The following is a 17019-nucleotide window of genomic DNA, read 5'->3' as shown; positions in this document are numbered from 1 at the left end:
TTCTATTTCCTTAATTTACAAGAAAACTTTTCTAAGGGTGATCAAGCAACGGTAGAGGTTTTTTTTTTTTTGCTGTTAATTTCCAGGCGCTGCAGGAAGACAATGACCTAGTACCCTCCATTGATCTGCGGCAAGAGGAAATTTCTGAATGATCCCCCCGTAGCTTTCCACACTCCACTGGGTCTGCGACACAAAACTTCAGATCCTAACAGTTGGGCTTTTCAAACCAGTTTTTAAAAATGAACGTGGCTTACCCCAACATTCCAGCTGATCAAAAGTACTTGTTTAGAAAAATAAGTTTAGGAATGAAGTGGAAACAAGGCCTTTGAAATGCAGCTTAACCTAAATAACACATTTTAGACTCTTCCTCCCCACTGCACATTCTTTATGGTGTAGGGTCCAGGGAGCCTGCAGTCTTCGCCCCTCCTGAGCTCTCCTTGGCCTCGGGCTTCCCCTCCCCCGCTGCTGAGGCCTTCAGTCAGGGGCTGGCATCTGGGAGAACCTTGAAACTGTTTCCCATCCCCTTTGGCAGCACGCAACAAGCACCAAAACGCTCCAGTTAACACCAGTGCAGTCATTATTAACGTGAAACAGCTGCCCGAGGCCTGGCGTATCCACCAGACTGCCCCCTCCCCTCCACGCTCAGCTGTGAGTCACCAGAGACCCTGGCTAAGGCAGGGCCCGGGAGGGAGCGGGGATGCGAGGATTGTTGATGGAGCCCAGCTGTTGTATACGAGAAAGCAAACTATTGCTAAATCTCTTACCTACTTTGGAAAAAGTGTCTGAACTGTGTGTATGGGGGACGGCGGTGGAGAAGAAACATGAATTGATTTATGAACCCGATTTAAGTTCCTAAAGTGATTGTTTTAAAGTTAGCAACAGCCAGTCACTATAGTAAGATTTTGTTCAACTGTTTGCGAAATCAGCAGGCAAATCAATGTCTTTTTTTCCTTTTCTAGAGACCTGGGTTGAATTTGCTTTCTGGTCACTTACAGTCCTCTAAAGCACAGACGAGAAATCTTTTTTGCATAAATAACTTGTATGTGTTCATTCCCAGAGGAAGTTGTTCGCATAAGCAAACATCACCCAGATATAAGTTTAACCTGTTTAATCTTACCCTCCACCCTGTCCACAAGGACATACCAGGCTTTCCAAAATCCAGGCAAAACTGCAGTTCTCCAACCCAGAGAAAGCCTGGCTTCACTCTCCACCTCCAGCTCAGCACTCAGGCCTGGCAGGCCACCGGCTGCAGAAAGATCCTCCTCCCCTTCCCCACCCAAGCAGTTCTGTTTCCCAGCAAAAAATCGGACCCTCAGCTGCTACCGCAGCCACATGATCCACTCAATGACTCACAGGCAGACCACACCCCTTCAGGCCTCCCAGCCAGGCCCTGCCACCAGCCAGCCAACTCTGGGATGCATCTTATTACCAAAGGGAACAGCTAGCTAACTAATGCCCTTGACAGTCCGAATAATTACTTTCTTTCAGTTAGAAGAACTTGCTTATAAAATATATATGGGCTGAGAGGACCGCAGGCTCTTCAGAACTCTGGCTCTGCCAGCTCTCCAAGTCCTCCCACACCATGCCAAGACCTGGGGAACGGCAGACATGGTTAGCTGGGAAGCTAGAAAGCTAGACATTCCTGTTTAAAAAGAAAGCTCTTGCATGTTAATACCTTTTTTTCCCAAAAATTTTATTGGGGGAAAACTACAAAACATTTACAGTACAATGTTTACAGTCACAATTTGTAGTGAACTGATTCCCCAAAATATATTACAACTCAAGTTGACTTATCTTGTTACATTCAAAAACCTACTTCTGTCCAAAGTAGTCCAGAGAGTACATATAGTGCTCCAACTGTACCTACGTACAAACTAAAGCTACCGCTCATTCATCTGCTGTCCAGGAAAGCTTAGGAAACATTCCTGCCTTTCTACACGGAAAAAAAAATAGTACAAGTTTTGGAATTTTCTGTAATTAAACAAGGCATATTCACGTACTACATATTTCAGCACTAAGAGGCGGTTGCTTCACTTTATATCTATATAAAAAAAGTGGTAAAAATCTTTTCCTTTTGTGCAGTTGAACCCATCCTACATTCAGATTCTCTCAAGCACTAATAAAATACTTATTTGGTTGAGGAAGATTTAAGGCAAGTTCGGGCCCTTCCAAAGGCACTGTGAGACTCCCCCCCACTCCCCGTTATTGCTACATGTTTTTATACTCGAGTATGTCACAGTAGAACTGGTGGAATAAGCAAACACTTTTTTGCTAGTTTATAAAGTTGGAATTAGAAAAGCATGCCACATTTCAGCCTGATTGCAAAGTATGTGGTCATTTTTTTCTTTAAAGTTGGATGGGCTACAACCTTTATACATTCTAAGAAAACTCATAGGATGTTCCTCAAACTACTTCCACAGCATCAAGATAGATTTCTGTCAAGAAATCATGCAATCTTTCAAAATTTACGTAAACAAGGAAAGAAATTAATGAAATAAATATTACATACAATCTCTTAAATTAAGAATTTTGTACTCATTTACAATAAAATAACCAAGTGAAGTTACAAAAGGCATATATTACTGTGAAAAGAACATACACTCCACATTTTGCCGATTAATAATGGCAATCATAATTTAACATAATAAAAGAATATATATCTATTGCTTTTCATCATACTTGATAAATACAGTATGAACAAAATTTTCATTGTATACTTTTCACAAGATAATAAATAAGTTAAATAGTTTTTTTCATATTGAGTTGTGGTGCAGTGGTGCGAATCAACTCAAAACAGCTAAAAATTCAGCAGTTATTCTCCAACAATTACAAAGTAAGCTCTGCGCAAGGCTTCCAGAGGGAGCAGACAAAATGGTTCTAAACTAAACATCCACTAAGTGGTGGCAATGAAACCAGTAACCAGTATGGACCTTTGGAATGCAAGGGTTTGTTTTTTCACCCTCAGACATACATAATTCTGTCAAAAAACAAAAAACACCTATGGGCTGAGGGCTAACTATCAAGGCATATTCTTGGCAGAATATTGGATTCTAAAAAGCTTATAGGTTTAGCAAGGTGGTGGCTGGCTAGTTTGTTTACACCGGTCTGAGACAAACAATTAGGAACTTCTTCCAAGAGAAGGGTTCCCACATCTGGACTTAACTAATGCTGTTCAAGTGAGGAGATGGAATGGTGGTTGGTAGCTGCTGGTGTTGGGTTGATTTTTCCTGAAGTCCCAAACTCATATCGGAGTCCTAAAAAGTTTAAGTGTTTTTTTTTTTTTGTTCTATTCGTATCACAACTGCCCTGTTGTGAATATTTTGTTCAATAGAAAAAGTTCCTCGACTTTTTTGCTCAAAAAGAATGAAACTTCGTAATAAAGAAAAAAAAAAAAGAGAAAACCGAAAAAGGAGGGGTGGGGGCCCCTCCCGGCACAGAGTTCGAGTCCAAGTGCTCGGTTGGGCTTGCAGTCTGCCTGGGGCCCATGTCACCCCCCACTCCCGTGCCCCCAGCAGGGGGGCGAGATGGCGAGGGGTGTCCTCCAACGTCTCTGAACCGCCTTCCCTTCCTCCTCACTGGCGCCCTCTTGCCTCAGTCGTCGGAGATGGAGAGGCGGCTGAAGATTGGCAGGCGGCGGCCGGGGTCGAGGCTGGGGGACTCGGAACCGCTGAGGCTGCCGGAGCTCAGGGAGCCGCTCAGGTAGCTGTCGCGGTCCGACAGCGAGTCCGGGGGGCTGGGGGGCGCGTCGAACACGGGCGAGTCGGACAGGCGGCGCGGCAGTTGGAAGCTGAAGGGCGGCGAGGGAGGCGCGGCGGCCCCGGCAGGGAGGGTCGCGCTGGGCGGCGCCGGGGGCTGCGCTGTGGGCGCCAGGCCCTGCTGCTGCTGCTGCTGCTGCTGACTGCGGTAGTAGGCGGCAGCGGCCACGGCGGCAAAGTTGTGGGTCTGGATGGCGAGCGGCGTGATGAGGCTGCTGAGCTCCGGGCCGAAGGCGAAGGCGTTGGCGGCGCACGAGGCCGACGAGCAGGCCGCGCACGGGGCCCCCGGCGCCAGCGGGTCCTCGGCACCGGCGCCGTACAGCAGAGCGGCCGCAGCCGCGGCCGCCGCGGAGGCGCAGCATGTCGGGGCGCCCGAGGGCGTGGAGGCCGCGGAGGCCGAGGAACAGGAGGAGGCGGAGGAGGAGCAGGACGAGGCCGAAGAGCAGGAGGGCGGCGGCGGCGTGCGCGACGTGGGGCTGTCGAGCAGCAGCGGCGACTCGAGGCCGCCCGGGGGCTGATGGTGGCCCGACGGGAAGCCCGAGAAGCTGAGACTGTGGTGCAGCTTGGGCCGCGGCTCCCGCGGGAAGCCCAGGTGCAGCGCGTCGCGCGTGCCAAAGGCACGCAGGTCCCCGGAGGCGCCCCCCGACGGCGCGGGCCGCCGCTCGTCCGCGTTGTGGATGAAGTGGCAGCGCGGCCCGTAGGGGCAGAAGCCGATGGTGTGGAAGGTGCGGCACAGCTCCGTCTTGTACTTCGGATGGCGAGTCAGGCTGCGCAGCTCGTGGAAGCCATGCGCGAACTGGCACTTTTCGCCGTACTTGCACGTGCCGCTCTCCTCGAAGGGCCGGCACAGCTCGGTCTTGTAGCGCGTGGAGTTGATCTGGGAGCCGCCGCCCCCCTTCTGCTGCTGCTGCAGGTGCAGGAGGTGCTGGCTGCGGTCGCCGTTCTCGCTGAACGAGCGGTCCCGGAATTTGTTCTCCTTGTTGAGCAGGGCTGTGCCGCCGCCCCCCGACGGCTCCTTAAGGGTGCCGTAGGAGGTCGGGCCGCCGGCCGCCGCGCTGCCGCAGCTGCTGCCGTTAGCGGCGCCCGGGAACTTGGGCGAGCAGCTGCCGGGGCTGGGCGCGGCGTGGGCGAGTGCATGCAGGTTGCTGGCCGAGTGCCGTCGGAGGAAGCCCGGCGCGAAGCCCGAGCTAGGGGCAGCGGCCACGGGCGTCCCCACCGCCTTTTTGTCCAGCATGTTGTTCAGGTTGAGGTTGGCCAGGGATTTCTCCGTCTGCCAAAGGGAGGGGAGCGGGGAAGGGATGAAAACGGAAGGGGAAGACAGACTCGGGGCGAGCCGCAGAGGAACTCCCAGCCTGATTCTTTTCCTCTTTCTCCCCCGCTCTTGGCGGATCCCGACTCGGCCTCCACCCTACACCTATACACGCGCAAAAGCAGCAAGATCTTGCTGGAGGGAGCGGGAGAGGGGAGGACGCCCATCAAGGGCCGCGCTGGGTTTCGACACGTGATCCTCCGCCCCGGCCGCCGAGGTGGGCGGCGCGAAGCCTGTCCGGGAAGCCCCAGGCAGCGTGGCCGCTGTTGGCAGTGGAGAAACTCAACCGCGACACCGGCGCCCTCCCTGCAGCCCTCCCCGCCTCCAGGGCGCTCGCACACTCTTTTGCAACCCCCGGGACTTTCCCGACCTGAAAGGCAGGGCGGGAGGGGCGTCCCCCAGGACCTGGGGACAGAGGCAAAGTCCAAGAATTAGAACTGCTGCTGCCGGCCCGGCCCGCTCCCCGGCGTACCTTGCACAAGAAGTCGACATCGTAGAAGGCGGACAGAAGTGTGGTCGACATGTTTCTGGATCCCGCAGTGGCTGGAGCGGCAGGCCGGGAGGTCGGGAGGAGCCCTTGGGGCGGTGTGGCCGGGGTTGAGCCACGACGAATAACGGGCGAGGGGCGGGGAGGGGCCGAAAGTTTGCCCGGGGGCGAGAGGAGAGGGCGAGGGCAGCAGTGCGGGCCGGCGGGAGGGTGCGGCGGAGTGCGGCAGGGGGGAAGGAGAGAAGCGAGGAGCGCTCCTCCGCGCCCCGGGGTGCCCGGCCCGCCCCCCCCGCGGAGCCGACGGCAGTTCACGGACTGCTGGAACTCGGCGGCCCGCGAGCGCGCGCCCTATATAGAGCCCGGGAGTGCGGCTGCGGCGGGGCGGGCGCGCCGGGGGAGGGGACAAAACTCGGCCCCGGCCGGGGTCTCCAGGCAACGCCGCCCGCCCGCTCGCGGACGTCAGGCGCCTTCCCGGCCTCCCATTGGCCGCCGCCAATTTTTTTCTTCCGGGGGAGGGGGCGGGAGGCCTCCGGGCGGGGCTGGCGGCCCGGGCGGCCGGTGTGGCGTGTAGCGCTCGGCCCCAGTGGTTGCCACCGGGTGGCGGCGGGAAGTCACGGCTCTCCTGCTCTGGGGCTGCGCGGTCGGAGAGCCCCGGTACGTTTAGCGTGGCCGGGATTCTGCAGCCCTGGACGTGTCTTTCCCTGCCCTGTTCTCCGAGGCGGACCTGTGGAGCTTTTAGCTCTCACCTTCGGTTTTGTGCTGGGCGCGGGAATTGCAAAATGCCAAAATATCGCAACCATCCCGCGGCCCGGCGGGTTTGCAAAGGGTGCTCCAGCCAGCAGGCGGGGGCTCGGGGCCTGCGTCCAGTCGGTGGCGGCTCCAGCCCGACTGCACGTGGAGTCGCGGTGGGGGTAGGGATGGCCACGCGGGCGGCCGCCGCGGCAGTCTTGCCGGTGTAGCCCGGGCTCGTTTCTCCGCCCCCTCCCCGCCCAGGCTCAGTAAACAGGGCTTGAGCGCCGGGGCCTGCCGGGCAGGGCTGAGTGTCTGAGGACAAGGCGCTGGCTTTGCTAATCACATCACAAGACCTTGAGCCAGGGCCAAAGGCGCAGAGTGGCGCGGGACGTCCCGGGCGGGGGAGCTGACTCTGAGGACAGGAGGAAAGGCCGGGAGAGCAGTGCGGGCTTGAAGGCGACTTAGCGCCACCCTTTCCGTCTGCTGGTCGGCCCGGCCTTCCCCAGCCCTCTGGGGCTGGGGGTGCAGCTGCCTGCCGAGGCTCCCCGCCCGGCACAGCCTGGGCCCGTTGCGTCCTCCCAGCCTCTTCCCTCCCCGGCAGTGGGGGCGCCGCGCCCAGCCTTTGCTCGATGAGGGCTGCAGGATCCGGCTGAGTCCAACCCGCGGCGCAGGTGGGGCTGCACAGACGCTGATGGTGGGCGCGCCACCCTCTGTTTTCCCTCTCTCGCCAGCCCCACACCCCAACAGCTTGCGCTGGAAAATGCGCTTTGCCAGCAGGCGCCCCGCCTTCGTCCGGGTACGGAGCAGACACTCCCATCTAGCGCCCAGTGAGGCTAAAGCGGCTGACAGCCCCACTAGGAACGATCTGGAGTCTGCTCTAGGGCACTTCTCGCTCCGCGTTCATACAGGTTGCCAAAAAGCTTGGGCCTGAAGCTGGAAGGTCCCGGACCCGCCGGGGAAAGAACTAGGCCTGCCACTCAGGGATTCGAGTCCCCGGAGTGTAGCCTCCATTTCCCACTACCGTACTCCCCTCACGGCCCAGGGATCCAGAGTCCAGGGTAAGGATCAGGAATGCTGGGCTGGAGTTCAGGCCCTGCCCCATAGAAATCATGTGGTCTTAGGCAAATCACATCATCTCTTTGGTACTTGGGTTTCCTTGTGAAACGAATATTCCTGCGTTATTCATCTCTCACCTTTGGCAAGGTGCAAATGATATCTGTGAAGGTGTTTAAAAAGACAAACAAGAACTAAACCATCTTTATGTATTAAACCAAATTGACAAAAGCATAAGGGTGGAGAAAGCCAGGCTTCTGAACTATGGCCAGATGGACAGAGAGCCACAGAATCATGAGTGCAGAGCTGTGGGGGCACCCAAGTCCTGGACCCTAGGACTCACAGCCAAGAGTAGGTGACCTCAGAGGGACCAGTTTCACTTTTAGCACCTACCCTACACTGACCCCTTGACATACCTGGGCAGCTGTGGTCTGGTTTGTTCTTTGGTGAGATGACCCCAAACATCTCACCAAACAGTGTGAAACAGCCGCTTCCCTAGGCACTTCTATTAGGTTAGTAACAAGATTTCAGATACGGAACCAATGGAAACATCTGTTTGAATCAACGTCCAAATCTGAGGTGAGTCCCAGTCAACAGCTGTGAGAACACCCACTTTGCAGATTAGGATTCTGGAGATAACATGTGGACATGTTATGGGACATGCTTGTGTACAGAGTACCTGCTGGTATAAAATGTATAATGTAGCTGCTTTTTTTTTCATTTTAAATGGAGAAAAAAAGAAGTGCTGGCCATTTCCAATGAGCTGGGCTTTGTTGGGCCAGTTTCATAATTATTTTTCTGTGGTTATCACCACGTTTATGTTACCAAGTCCCTCACTTCTCACCAGCTAGGTCTTAGAACAAAAGTGTTTGGTTGGCAGCTTTCCATCAGGTGTGGGCTACACAGCTGCCTAACTAGGTAATTAATTCAGGATCACAAGAACCACATTTGGGGCTGAGTGGCTGCAAAACCACCCAGGGAATTTCCTGTTCTCTTTAGGACAAAACTTTGGACACGGAGTTAACTTCTTTCCTGCCTCTTCCTACAAAGCCCCTTTCCTATATTTCCAGTATGGCTGCTTTTTTGTTCTTAAATTCCTTTCTTTTAGTGATGGGGTCTTGCTGTGTTACTCAGGCTGGAGTGCAGTGGCCTTTCACAGGCGTGAACTCCTGGGCGAACCTCCCACCTCTGCCTCCTGAGTAGCTGGGATTACAAGTGTGCACCACCATACCTGGCTTACAGCTGCATTTTTAGTGTTAGATGGTTTTCTCTCAAAGAGCGATGAATTACATTTGAAATATGAGCTTTTCTGCAGTAGGAAATGATTGTAAACTCACCCTCCTCTAACCCGCCCCCTTCAGACCCTGAAACGTCAATGAAATTACTCTAAGTGATCATTCACCTGAGTACTTTTTTTTTTTTACAGACCCTAAAATCTGAAGCAATTTTATATACTATGATTGAAATGTTTTTTTCAGATCAGTAGGATGAAAAATGAATGCGGATGAAGCTACGACCCATCCAAAGCTATGATTCTCAAGATAACTGTTAGTGGGTAACACTTATTCTGAAATTATAAATAAAAAGTGGTGAGCCAATGAAAAACTGGACCAGCAGCAAAACGTATGCAAGAGCGCCACCTGCTGGATGTTTGAGGAAGAGGGCTGGGCTGGGCTTGAAAAGGCAGAAAATCATTAAGGTTTCTAGATTAAAATCACTGCAAAGGATGAGAGAGAGAGGGTGTGTGTGTGTGTATGTGTAAAGGGTAAATGTGTGTGTGTAAAGGGTGTGTGTGTGTGTGTGTGTGTTTTTTTGAGACGAGTCTCGCTCTGTCGCCCAGGCTGGAGTGCAGTGGCGCGATCTCGGCTCACTGCAACCTCTGCTTCCCGGGTTCAAGCAATTCTCTGCCTCAGCCTCCCGAGTGGCTGGGATTACAGGCGCCCACCACCACGTCCGGCTAATTTTTTTGTTTTTTTTGTAGAGAAGGGGTTTCACCATCTTGGCCAGGCTGGTCTTAAACTCCTGACCTTGTGATCCACCCGCCTTGGCCTTCCAACGTGCTGGGATTACAGGTGTGAGCCACCGCGCCCGGCCCGTGTGTGTGTTTTTAAGACGGAGTCTCGCTCTGTCATCCAGGCTGGAGTGCAGTGGCGCGATCTTGGCTCACTGCAACCTCCGCCTCCTGGGTTCAAGCGTTTCTCCTGCCTGAGTGTGTGTGTGTGTGTGTGTGTGTGTGTGTGTGTGTGTGTGTCAGAGTCTCGCTCTGTCGTCTCACTGCAACCTCCGCCTCCTGGGTTCGAGCGTTTCTCCTGCCTTTGAGAATGTGTGTGTGTCAGAGTCTTGCTCTGTCGCCTCACTGCAACCGCCTCCTGGGTTCAAGCGTTTCTCCTGCACAGTGTGTGTGTGTTTGAGACGGAGTCTCGCTCTGTTGCCTCACTGCAACCTCCGCCTCCTGGGTTCAAGCGTTTCTCTTGCCTCAGCCTTCTGAGTGGCTGGGATTACAGGTGCGCATCACCACGCCCTGCTAATTTTTGTATTTTTAGTAGAGACAGGGTTTCACTATGTTGGTCAGGCTGGTCTCGAACTCCTGACCTCATGATCCACCTCCCTCAGCCTGCCAAAGTGCTGGGATTACAGGCGTGAGCCACCATGCCCAGCTAATAAATATGTTTAATGGCATCTTAAGTGAGACACTTGTTACTGCCACCAAGCAAGTGATAGGTAAACAATGCAGGCATAGAGTAAGTCATTTTCTCTGGCTCTCCTTTCCCCAGGTTCCTCCTCACAGCTAAGAGCATGGATATACTTTCACTGGGTGGCAAAACCAGGTTTCCTAGCATTAGCATACTTTTTGGGGGGTAGGGGGAACGCTCAATGGCTCTTTGAATAATTAGGATGGAATGTGTAGGTCACTGCAGGACTTAACACATGCAGACAATAAAAATAAATTATTTGTGCAACGTTGATGCTGAATTCTCCTAGGATCCAACATTTGGAACATATTTCTGCTTTGCTAAAATGGAACAAAATTTATAAATCTGACCAAATGGGCTGTTTGCCAACGAATCTAGCCCCTACATAAAGCCAGAAAAGGGGAGAGGGGAGGGATCATGTGTATGTGCTAAAATCCAACTCTGTGTAGTCACTTCACAGAGAATGCAGGGCGGCTATGGCAGGACATTAGAGGCCCTGGGGGATGAAAAAGGCTCATTCAGGCCTGCAGGTGGCCTGCACCTGGGGACAGAGTAAATCTGCAACGGAGTCGCCTCACTTCCTACAGTAGCAGCAATAAAGTAGGCTGCCCTGAATGAGTGAACTGAAGAAAAGTTTCTCTGTAAGGAGTGAGAGACGACTGGACTCACAGAAGTAGGGGAGGCATGAATGGGATAAAATTTTTGAATTTATGTTCAACATGTTTCCTGCAGATTTAGTGGAGGAAAAATCCACACATACCCCCATTCCAATCCCCCAAATTTTCTTCAACATGCCGCTTCTGTTCTTGGAAGAGTTAACTGCCTCGCTTCTGCATAAGGGTCCCGAACACTGAGAACTAGGGTGTTTTCCCCTTCCTTTCCTTCCAAAAAGGCCAGCAGCCTCAAGCAAGCCAAAGTCCTTTCCTCTTGAATGCGTAGTCTTGTGAACTCCACTGTCTTCACAAACTCAGCAGCTGGTGGAAGCTCTCTGAAGAGCTGAGACAGGAGGTCGCACTGCTCTGACACCATCCTTTGAAGGTGACAGAGCATCTCAGGGCTTGGGGGACGCCAGCCGGACTTGGAGAAGAGACAGAAGAGGTGCTTGCAGAGGTATTTCACAAAGATCAGGGTCTCGGCCCAAAAGTTGACTTCTGCTTTTTCAAACAGGTAGTCTTCTTCCACCTAAATCAGATGAAAAAGCCGAAAGTCAGTCTTACAGGGAATGGTGACAAGCCCCAGTCCAGACCAAGCAGTAGCCTGCCAGATGCAAGAGGGGTGTCCCTTCCCCCACCTGACAGAGGGCGCACTCTCGCCTGTCAACACCCATGTACACACACCACTTGCAGCCTTGAAGGTCACCTTCTATTTTCACTCACTGTATTTCTCCACCAGAGAGGAATTTTTTCCCCAGACTTAACATGACCTTGGATAAAGATGTGTTTGTGGTTCAAAGTCAAGATACTTTGGGGGATGGATGCTGAAAAGGGGACTTCAACAAGGGAGTGAGCCCTGAGTTTAAGGTGCAGCTGGAAATTGGAGAGGAGGGAGGAAAGGTCATCTCTGCAGCAGGCCAGAGAGGAAGGAATCTCCAAACACAGGACACTAGGTTGCGTCCTGTTTCTATAACACTGATTCTCAAGGTCCTTTTATCAGACACTTATCATGTCTCCAAATTTCTCATAAACAGGGACAATGCTTTTTGAACCCTTGGCCTGCTGGGGATGCCAAAAAGGCCAGCTGAGTCAGATGCTGGTGGCGATCAATTTTAGTTCTCAGGATGCTTTTGTTGCTTGTCTTTGTCCTCAGTTTCCCTATCTGTGACTGCACCCACCCTGGAGGGGGCTAATAATCGTTTTCTTCAAGCAGGAAGTTCCCAGCAAAGATCCTAATTCTCTGAAAATGCTTCACCCTCAGACCTAACTTTGGGAAGCCCCAGGCTAACTCCAATACTGACTAACAAGCAGTCTCCATAATTAAACTCTCTGCATCCAGGGGCTTATTTTTAAATTTTCTTTTCTTTTCTTTTTTTTTGAGATGGAGTCTTGCTCTGTTGCCCAGGCTGGGGTGCAGTGGTGCAATCTCGGCTCACTGCAACCTCCGCCTCCCGGGTTCACACTATTCTCCTGCCTCAGCCTCCCGAGTAGTTGGGACTACAGGCGCCCGCCACCAGGCCCGGCTAATTTTTTGTATTTTTAGTAGAGACGGGGTTTCACCGTGTTAGCCAGGATGGTCTCCATCTCCTGACCTCATGATCCGCCCGCCTTGGCCTCCCAAAGTGCTGAGATTACAGGCGTGAGCCACTGTGCCCGGCCGGGGGCTTCTTTCCGAGTTCTCTCCCCTGGCTAATCTGGAGGCTGACCATCAGCACCCCAGAAGTCAGCCTAAGAGTGTCCCCGTGTCCTCGGCAGCACCCAGTGGGTGACTTTCCTAGTGGTTCCTGCTCTGTGTCTAAGCATGCACAAGCCCAACTGAGGCTGTAGGTGCTGCATCTAGCAGGTTTAGGACACTCCAACCCTGCCTCCCACTCCCTTGACACCCTGGGATCACCTGATGCATGCTCTCCACGCAGGCCACGAGGTCGTCACTCTCTCCCAACAGCCATCCCAGCAGGATGGGCAGTCCAGGGGCCAGCTGGTCCCACTGCTGGAGCAGATCACACAGGACGGCCAGGGCCAGGGCCAGAGCGATGGAGGCATCCACCTGGCAGAAGGCAAACTCTGCAAAGACAGGAGAAAGGTGAGCAATGAATATACTGCTCAGGGCCGGCCCCAGGGCAGCCTGCAGGACCCTGGGAACATGAAAGGCCTCAGGTAAAATCGCTACCACCAGCCTGGCAGGGAAGCTGGTGGGGTGGGCTCACTGGAGATGATTAATCACCTTCTGAATCCTGCTATTTATACTGTTAGAATGAGTCATAGGCCTGAACCCACTGTTTCCATGCCCCCTAACTCAGTGTGGACAGAAGCAGTCCCATCTGCAGGATTAGAGAGTTATCTCCCCTCAGCTCCTCCAGTGTCACTGGAAGGATCAGGAAGGCTTCCCTGTCCAGTGTCTACTCTGCACATCTGCCTGGATTTGACTGGTTTGTCCTTTCCTTGGAAAGCAGATCTCCTGGGCGCAAGACACATCCTAGAGCATCGGCAAGCTTTTCCTTAAAGGGCCAGAGAGTCAGTATTTTAGACTTTGCAAGCCTATACCTCCTCAACTCAGCTGAAAGCAGCCATAGACAATTTGTAAACAAATGGTTGTGGCTGTGTTCCAATAAAACTTTATTTATGGACACTGAAATTTGAATTTAATGTGTCACAAAATATTTTTTTCAACCAATTAAAAATGTAAAAACCATTGATAGCTCATGGGCTGTAAAAAGCAGGTGGTAGGCTGCATTTGGCTCCTATTTTGCTGCCCTCTGTCTTGGAGTTTTTTGTTTTTGGACCCTTGTTTTCCTGGGTGCTTGGAGGAAGGGCACTGAAAGAACAGAAGGGTGCAGAAAGAGGAAGCAGGGGGCCTTGGGGAAACCATAGCTTATTTCACCATTTGGCCTTAGACAATCCTAAATATGGGTTTAGAGGGAGGCTCAGGGGGGTTGTCACTTCCCCTAACAACTCTGCCCCTCCCATCCCAAACCTGGAGGGTGTCTGAAACACAGGACTGAAAGCCCACTGCACAGACAATGGACCTCTGTAGGCCCATCCTGCACCAACGCCTGTCTTTCAATGACGTATTTCTGTTGAGCCCTAATCACTCCCAAATCCACATCTCTAACTTCAGCACACAGACTTACCTTGACCATTTGGCCCCCGAAGAGACTCGGCACACAGGCAGACGGCCGAGAATCTGCAACAGCAGGCTTAGTTCCCCTGGTTGTTGAACCAGGCTTACTGGGATGGCCCCACTGAGGGCCTAGTGAGTGCCAGGCCCTGATCAAATGCTGTCTCCCCAGTCCTTCTAGCATCCTATGGGTTGGGTATTATGTAACCCACTTGCACAAATCAAGAAATTACAGTTGGCAACAAGTTTCATGGTGCATGCAAAGCGCAGACTTGGAGAACTAGCATCAACATTCCAGAGGTTTTGATGGTGGGGTCAGCAGGGGTAGTGACCCTGCAGTAGGGCCAGGACTATTCAGAGGTCACACAGCAGCACCTAGTTGCATGTAAGCAGGCGAAAGTACTGATCTCACCATCTTGAGAGCTCCAGATAAGTCCCCTAGGACACTTGCCCTTTAGTGTCCCTGTTCCCCATGCTGCTTGCTCTGCAGCCTAGAACCCAGATTTAAACCAGGAAACAGAAAAGGGGAGGGGGTGAAGGTGCATTTTGGCTGTGGGTCTATGTGTTGACTGGGCCTCTACCTACAATACAATCTCCATTTTTACCTCTACCTAACTCCTTTCTGCAGTTCTCAATTGGCTGAGAATCTGTACAGAGAAGGGATAATTAAGTGGCCTTTTTCTTTCTTTTTTCCCTTCAACTTTTATTGATTGATTGAGACAGAGTCTGTTGCCCAGGCTAGAGTACAGTGGCATGATCTTGGCTCACTGCAACCTCCGCCTCCCAGGTTCAAGCAATTCTCCTACCTTAGCCCCCAAGTAGCTGCGACTACAGGCATGTGCCACCACACCCAGATAATTTTTGTTTGTTTGTTTTTGCCCAGCTAATTTTTGTATTTTTCGTAGAGACAGGGTTTCACCATGTTGGCCTGGCTGGTCTCAAACTCCTGACCTCAAGTGATCTACCCACCTCAGCCTTCCAAAGTGCTGGGATTACAAGTATGAGCCACTGCACCCAGTGGGTTTATCACTCTTTTTTTTTTTTTTTTTTTTTGAGACTGAGTCTTGCTGTATTGCCCAGGCTTGAGTGCAGTGGCGTGATCTCAGCTCACTGCAACCTCCACCTCCCGGGTTCAAGCGATTCTCCTGCCTCAGCCTCCTGAGTAACTGGGATTACAGGCATCTGCCACCATGGCTGGCTAATTTTTGTATTTTTAGTAGAGATGGGGTTTCACCATGTTGGCCAGGCTAGTCTCGAACTCCTGACCTCAAATGATTCACCTGCCTCAGCCTTCCAATGTGCTGGGATTACAGGCATGAGCCACTGTGCCCAGCCTATCACTTTTTTGTTGTTGTTGTTTTGTTTTGAGACAGTTTCACTCTTGTTGCCCAGGCTGGAGTGCAGTGGCACGATCTTGGCTCACCGCGACCTCCACTTCCCAGGTTTAAGAGATTCTCCTGCCTCAGCCTCCCGAGTAGCTGGGATTACAGGCATGCGCCACCACACCCGGCTAATTATGTATTTTTAGTAGAGACGAGGTTTCTCCATGTTGGTCAGGCTGGTCTCGAACTCCTGACCTCAAGTGATCTGCCCCCTTGGCCTCCCAAAGTGCTGGGATTACACGCATGAGCCACTGCACCTGGCCTCCCACTTTTTTTATGGTCTCCTTAAGGCAAAGACTGAAAGCCCAACAGGGAAGAAAAAAATTTCATCATCCATCAGTAAAATCAGTACCTGCAGCTCAAGTGACATTCCTGTTGAGTCCATAAAGAACCTATGGGGGTGACCAGACATGCCACCAAGGAAGGCCAGGCTGCTGCACTAGCCCCACCTGACAGGACAGGTAGCCTCTATCCTGCACCTTTTTTTTTTTTTTTTGAGACGGAGTCTCGCTCTGTCGCCCAGGCTGGAGTGCAGTGGCGCAATCTCGGCTCACTACAAGCTCCGCCTCCCGAGTTCATGCCACTCTCCTGCCTCAGCCTCCAGAGTAGCTGGGACTACAGGCGCCCGCCACCACACCCGGCTAAATTTTTTTTGAATTTTTAGTAGAGACGGGGTTTCACCGTGTTAGCCATGATGGTCTCGATCTCCTGACCTTGTGATCCGCCCGCCTTGGCCTCCCAAAGTGCTGGGATTACAGGCGTGAGCCACCACGCCTGGCACATCCTGCACCATTTTGCCATGAATCATGGTTAGGAAGGGGCAGGAGAGTGGCGGGATGACAGGCAAAAGAGAAGAGCTGGTGTGATGTGGCCAGAAGTGGGTCTAGATAGAATTCGTAATTACCCAGACTCCAAGCCTGCACGGCAAGGACAGAAGAGGAAGGAATGCTGAGATGTTTTGGGGATAGTGGGGGAAGGATGAGTTGGATTTAGATCTCCTGCTTGAGGGACCAGCTGCAACCTGCCAAATTCTGTCTCTTACTACCTTGCCCTGGACTAAGACGGCTCAGCCAGAACTGCCTAGATCTCTACTGGCCAAATGCCTTATGAAGGGAGGCTGGAGTAGGAAGAGGAATTTGTCACTTAAGCGTGCAGGCCAGCTAGGCTTTCACAGGCTGGCTAGTCCATCAAGGAAACAAGAAAGCAAGCAGCCAAGCAACAAGTGTGTTTTAAGAATCTGCTGAGAGGCTGGGCTCAGTGGCTCACACCTATAATCCCCTAATTTTGGGAGGCTAAGGTGGAAGGATCACTTGAGACAAGACCCTGTTGCTACAAAAAATAAAAAAAGAATCTGCTGTGTATCCAAAACAATCTTGAAAAAGAAAACAAAATTGGAGGACTGACACGTCCTGATTTCAAAACTTACTACAAAGCTATAGGAATAAAGACAGTGTGGGCTGGGCGCGGTGGCTCATGCCTGTAATCCCGGCACTTTGGGAGGCTGAGGCTGGTGGATCACGAGGTCAGGAGATCAAGACCATCCTGGCTAACATAGTGAAACCTCGTGTCTACTAAAAATACAAAAAAAAGAAAATTAGCCCGGCATGGTGGTGGGCGCCTGTAGTCCCAGCTACTCGGGAGGCTGAGGCAGGAGAATGGCATGAACCCAGGAAGCAGAACTTGCAGTGAGCCGAGATCACACCACTGCACACCAGCCTGGGCGATGGAGCAAGACTCTGTCTCAAAAAAAAAAGAAAAAAAAAAAAAAAAGGAATACAGACAGTGTGGTACTGGCATAAGGATAGACATATAGATCAACAGAACAGCAAGGGCAGAT

At 52.2% G+C, this 17019-nt stretch overlaps 2 protein-coding genes across 3 annotated transcripts in view; both read right to left on the bottom strand.

Moving 5' to 3' along the window:
* Nucleotides 1-1672: 1672 nt before the first annotated feature.
* ZFP36L2 (ZFP36 ring finger protein like 2) lies at nt 1673-5904 on the bottom strand. Its single transcript, XM_030800263.1, has 2 exons — nt 5537-5904; nt 1673-5025 (listed from the first exon to the last, which is right to left on the bottom strand). Exons 1-2 carry the CDS (start codon nt 5585-5587, stop codon nt 3592-3594), a joined length of 1485 nt encoding a protein of 494 aa, XP_030656123.1. The 5' UTR covers nt 5588-5904; the 3' UTR covers nt 1673-3591.
* A 4814-nt stretch (nt 5905-10718) lies between these two features.
* Nucleotides 10719-17019, bottom strand: part of THADA (THADA armadillo repeat containing) — a 358452-nt gene continuing 352151 nt past the window's right edge. For both annotated transcript variants that reach the window (XM_030800262.1, XM_030800261.1), the window contains 2 exons: nt 12577-12746; nt 10719-11211 (listed from right to left, as the gene is read on the bottom strand). In XM_030800262.1, the coding sequence (XP_030656122.1) occupies nt 10816-11211; nt 12577-12746 (566 nt within the window). In that variant the 3' untranslated portion in view covers nt 10719-10815. The remainder of the gene's footprint in view (nt 11212-12576; nt 12747-17019) is intronic.

The sequence above is a fragment of the Nomascus leucogenys genome, chromosome 19, assembly GCF_006542625.1.
Source record: "Nomascus leucogenys isolate Asia chromosome 19, Asia_NLE_v1, whole genome shotgun sequence".
Classification (NCBI taxonomy): Eukaryota; Metazoa; Chordata; class Mammalia; order Primates; family Hylobatidae; genus Nomascus; species Nomascus leucogenys.
This window is presented reverse-complemented; position numbering and strand designations above follow the sequence as displayed.

Coding starts and splice junctions, on each gene's coding strand:
- ZFP36L2 (XM_030800263.1), bottom strand. CDS start 5,587: ATGTCGACCACACTTCTGTCCGCCTTCTACGATGTCGACTTCTTGTGC. Junction 5,026..5,536: donor ATGTCGACTTCTTGTGCAAG/GTACGCCGGGGA, acceptor TCCCTTTGGCAG/ACGGAGAAATCCCTGGCCAA.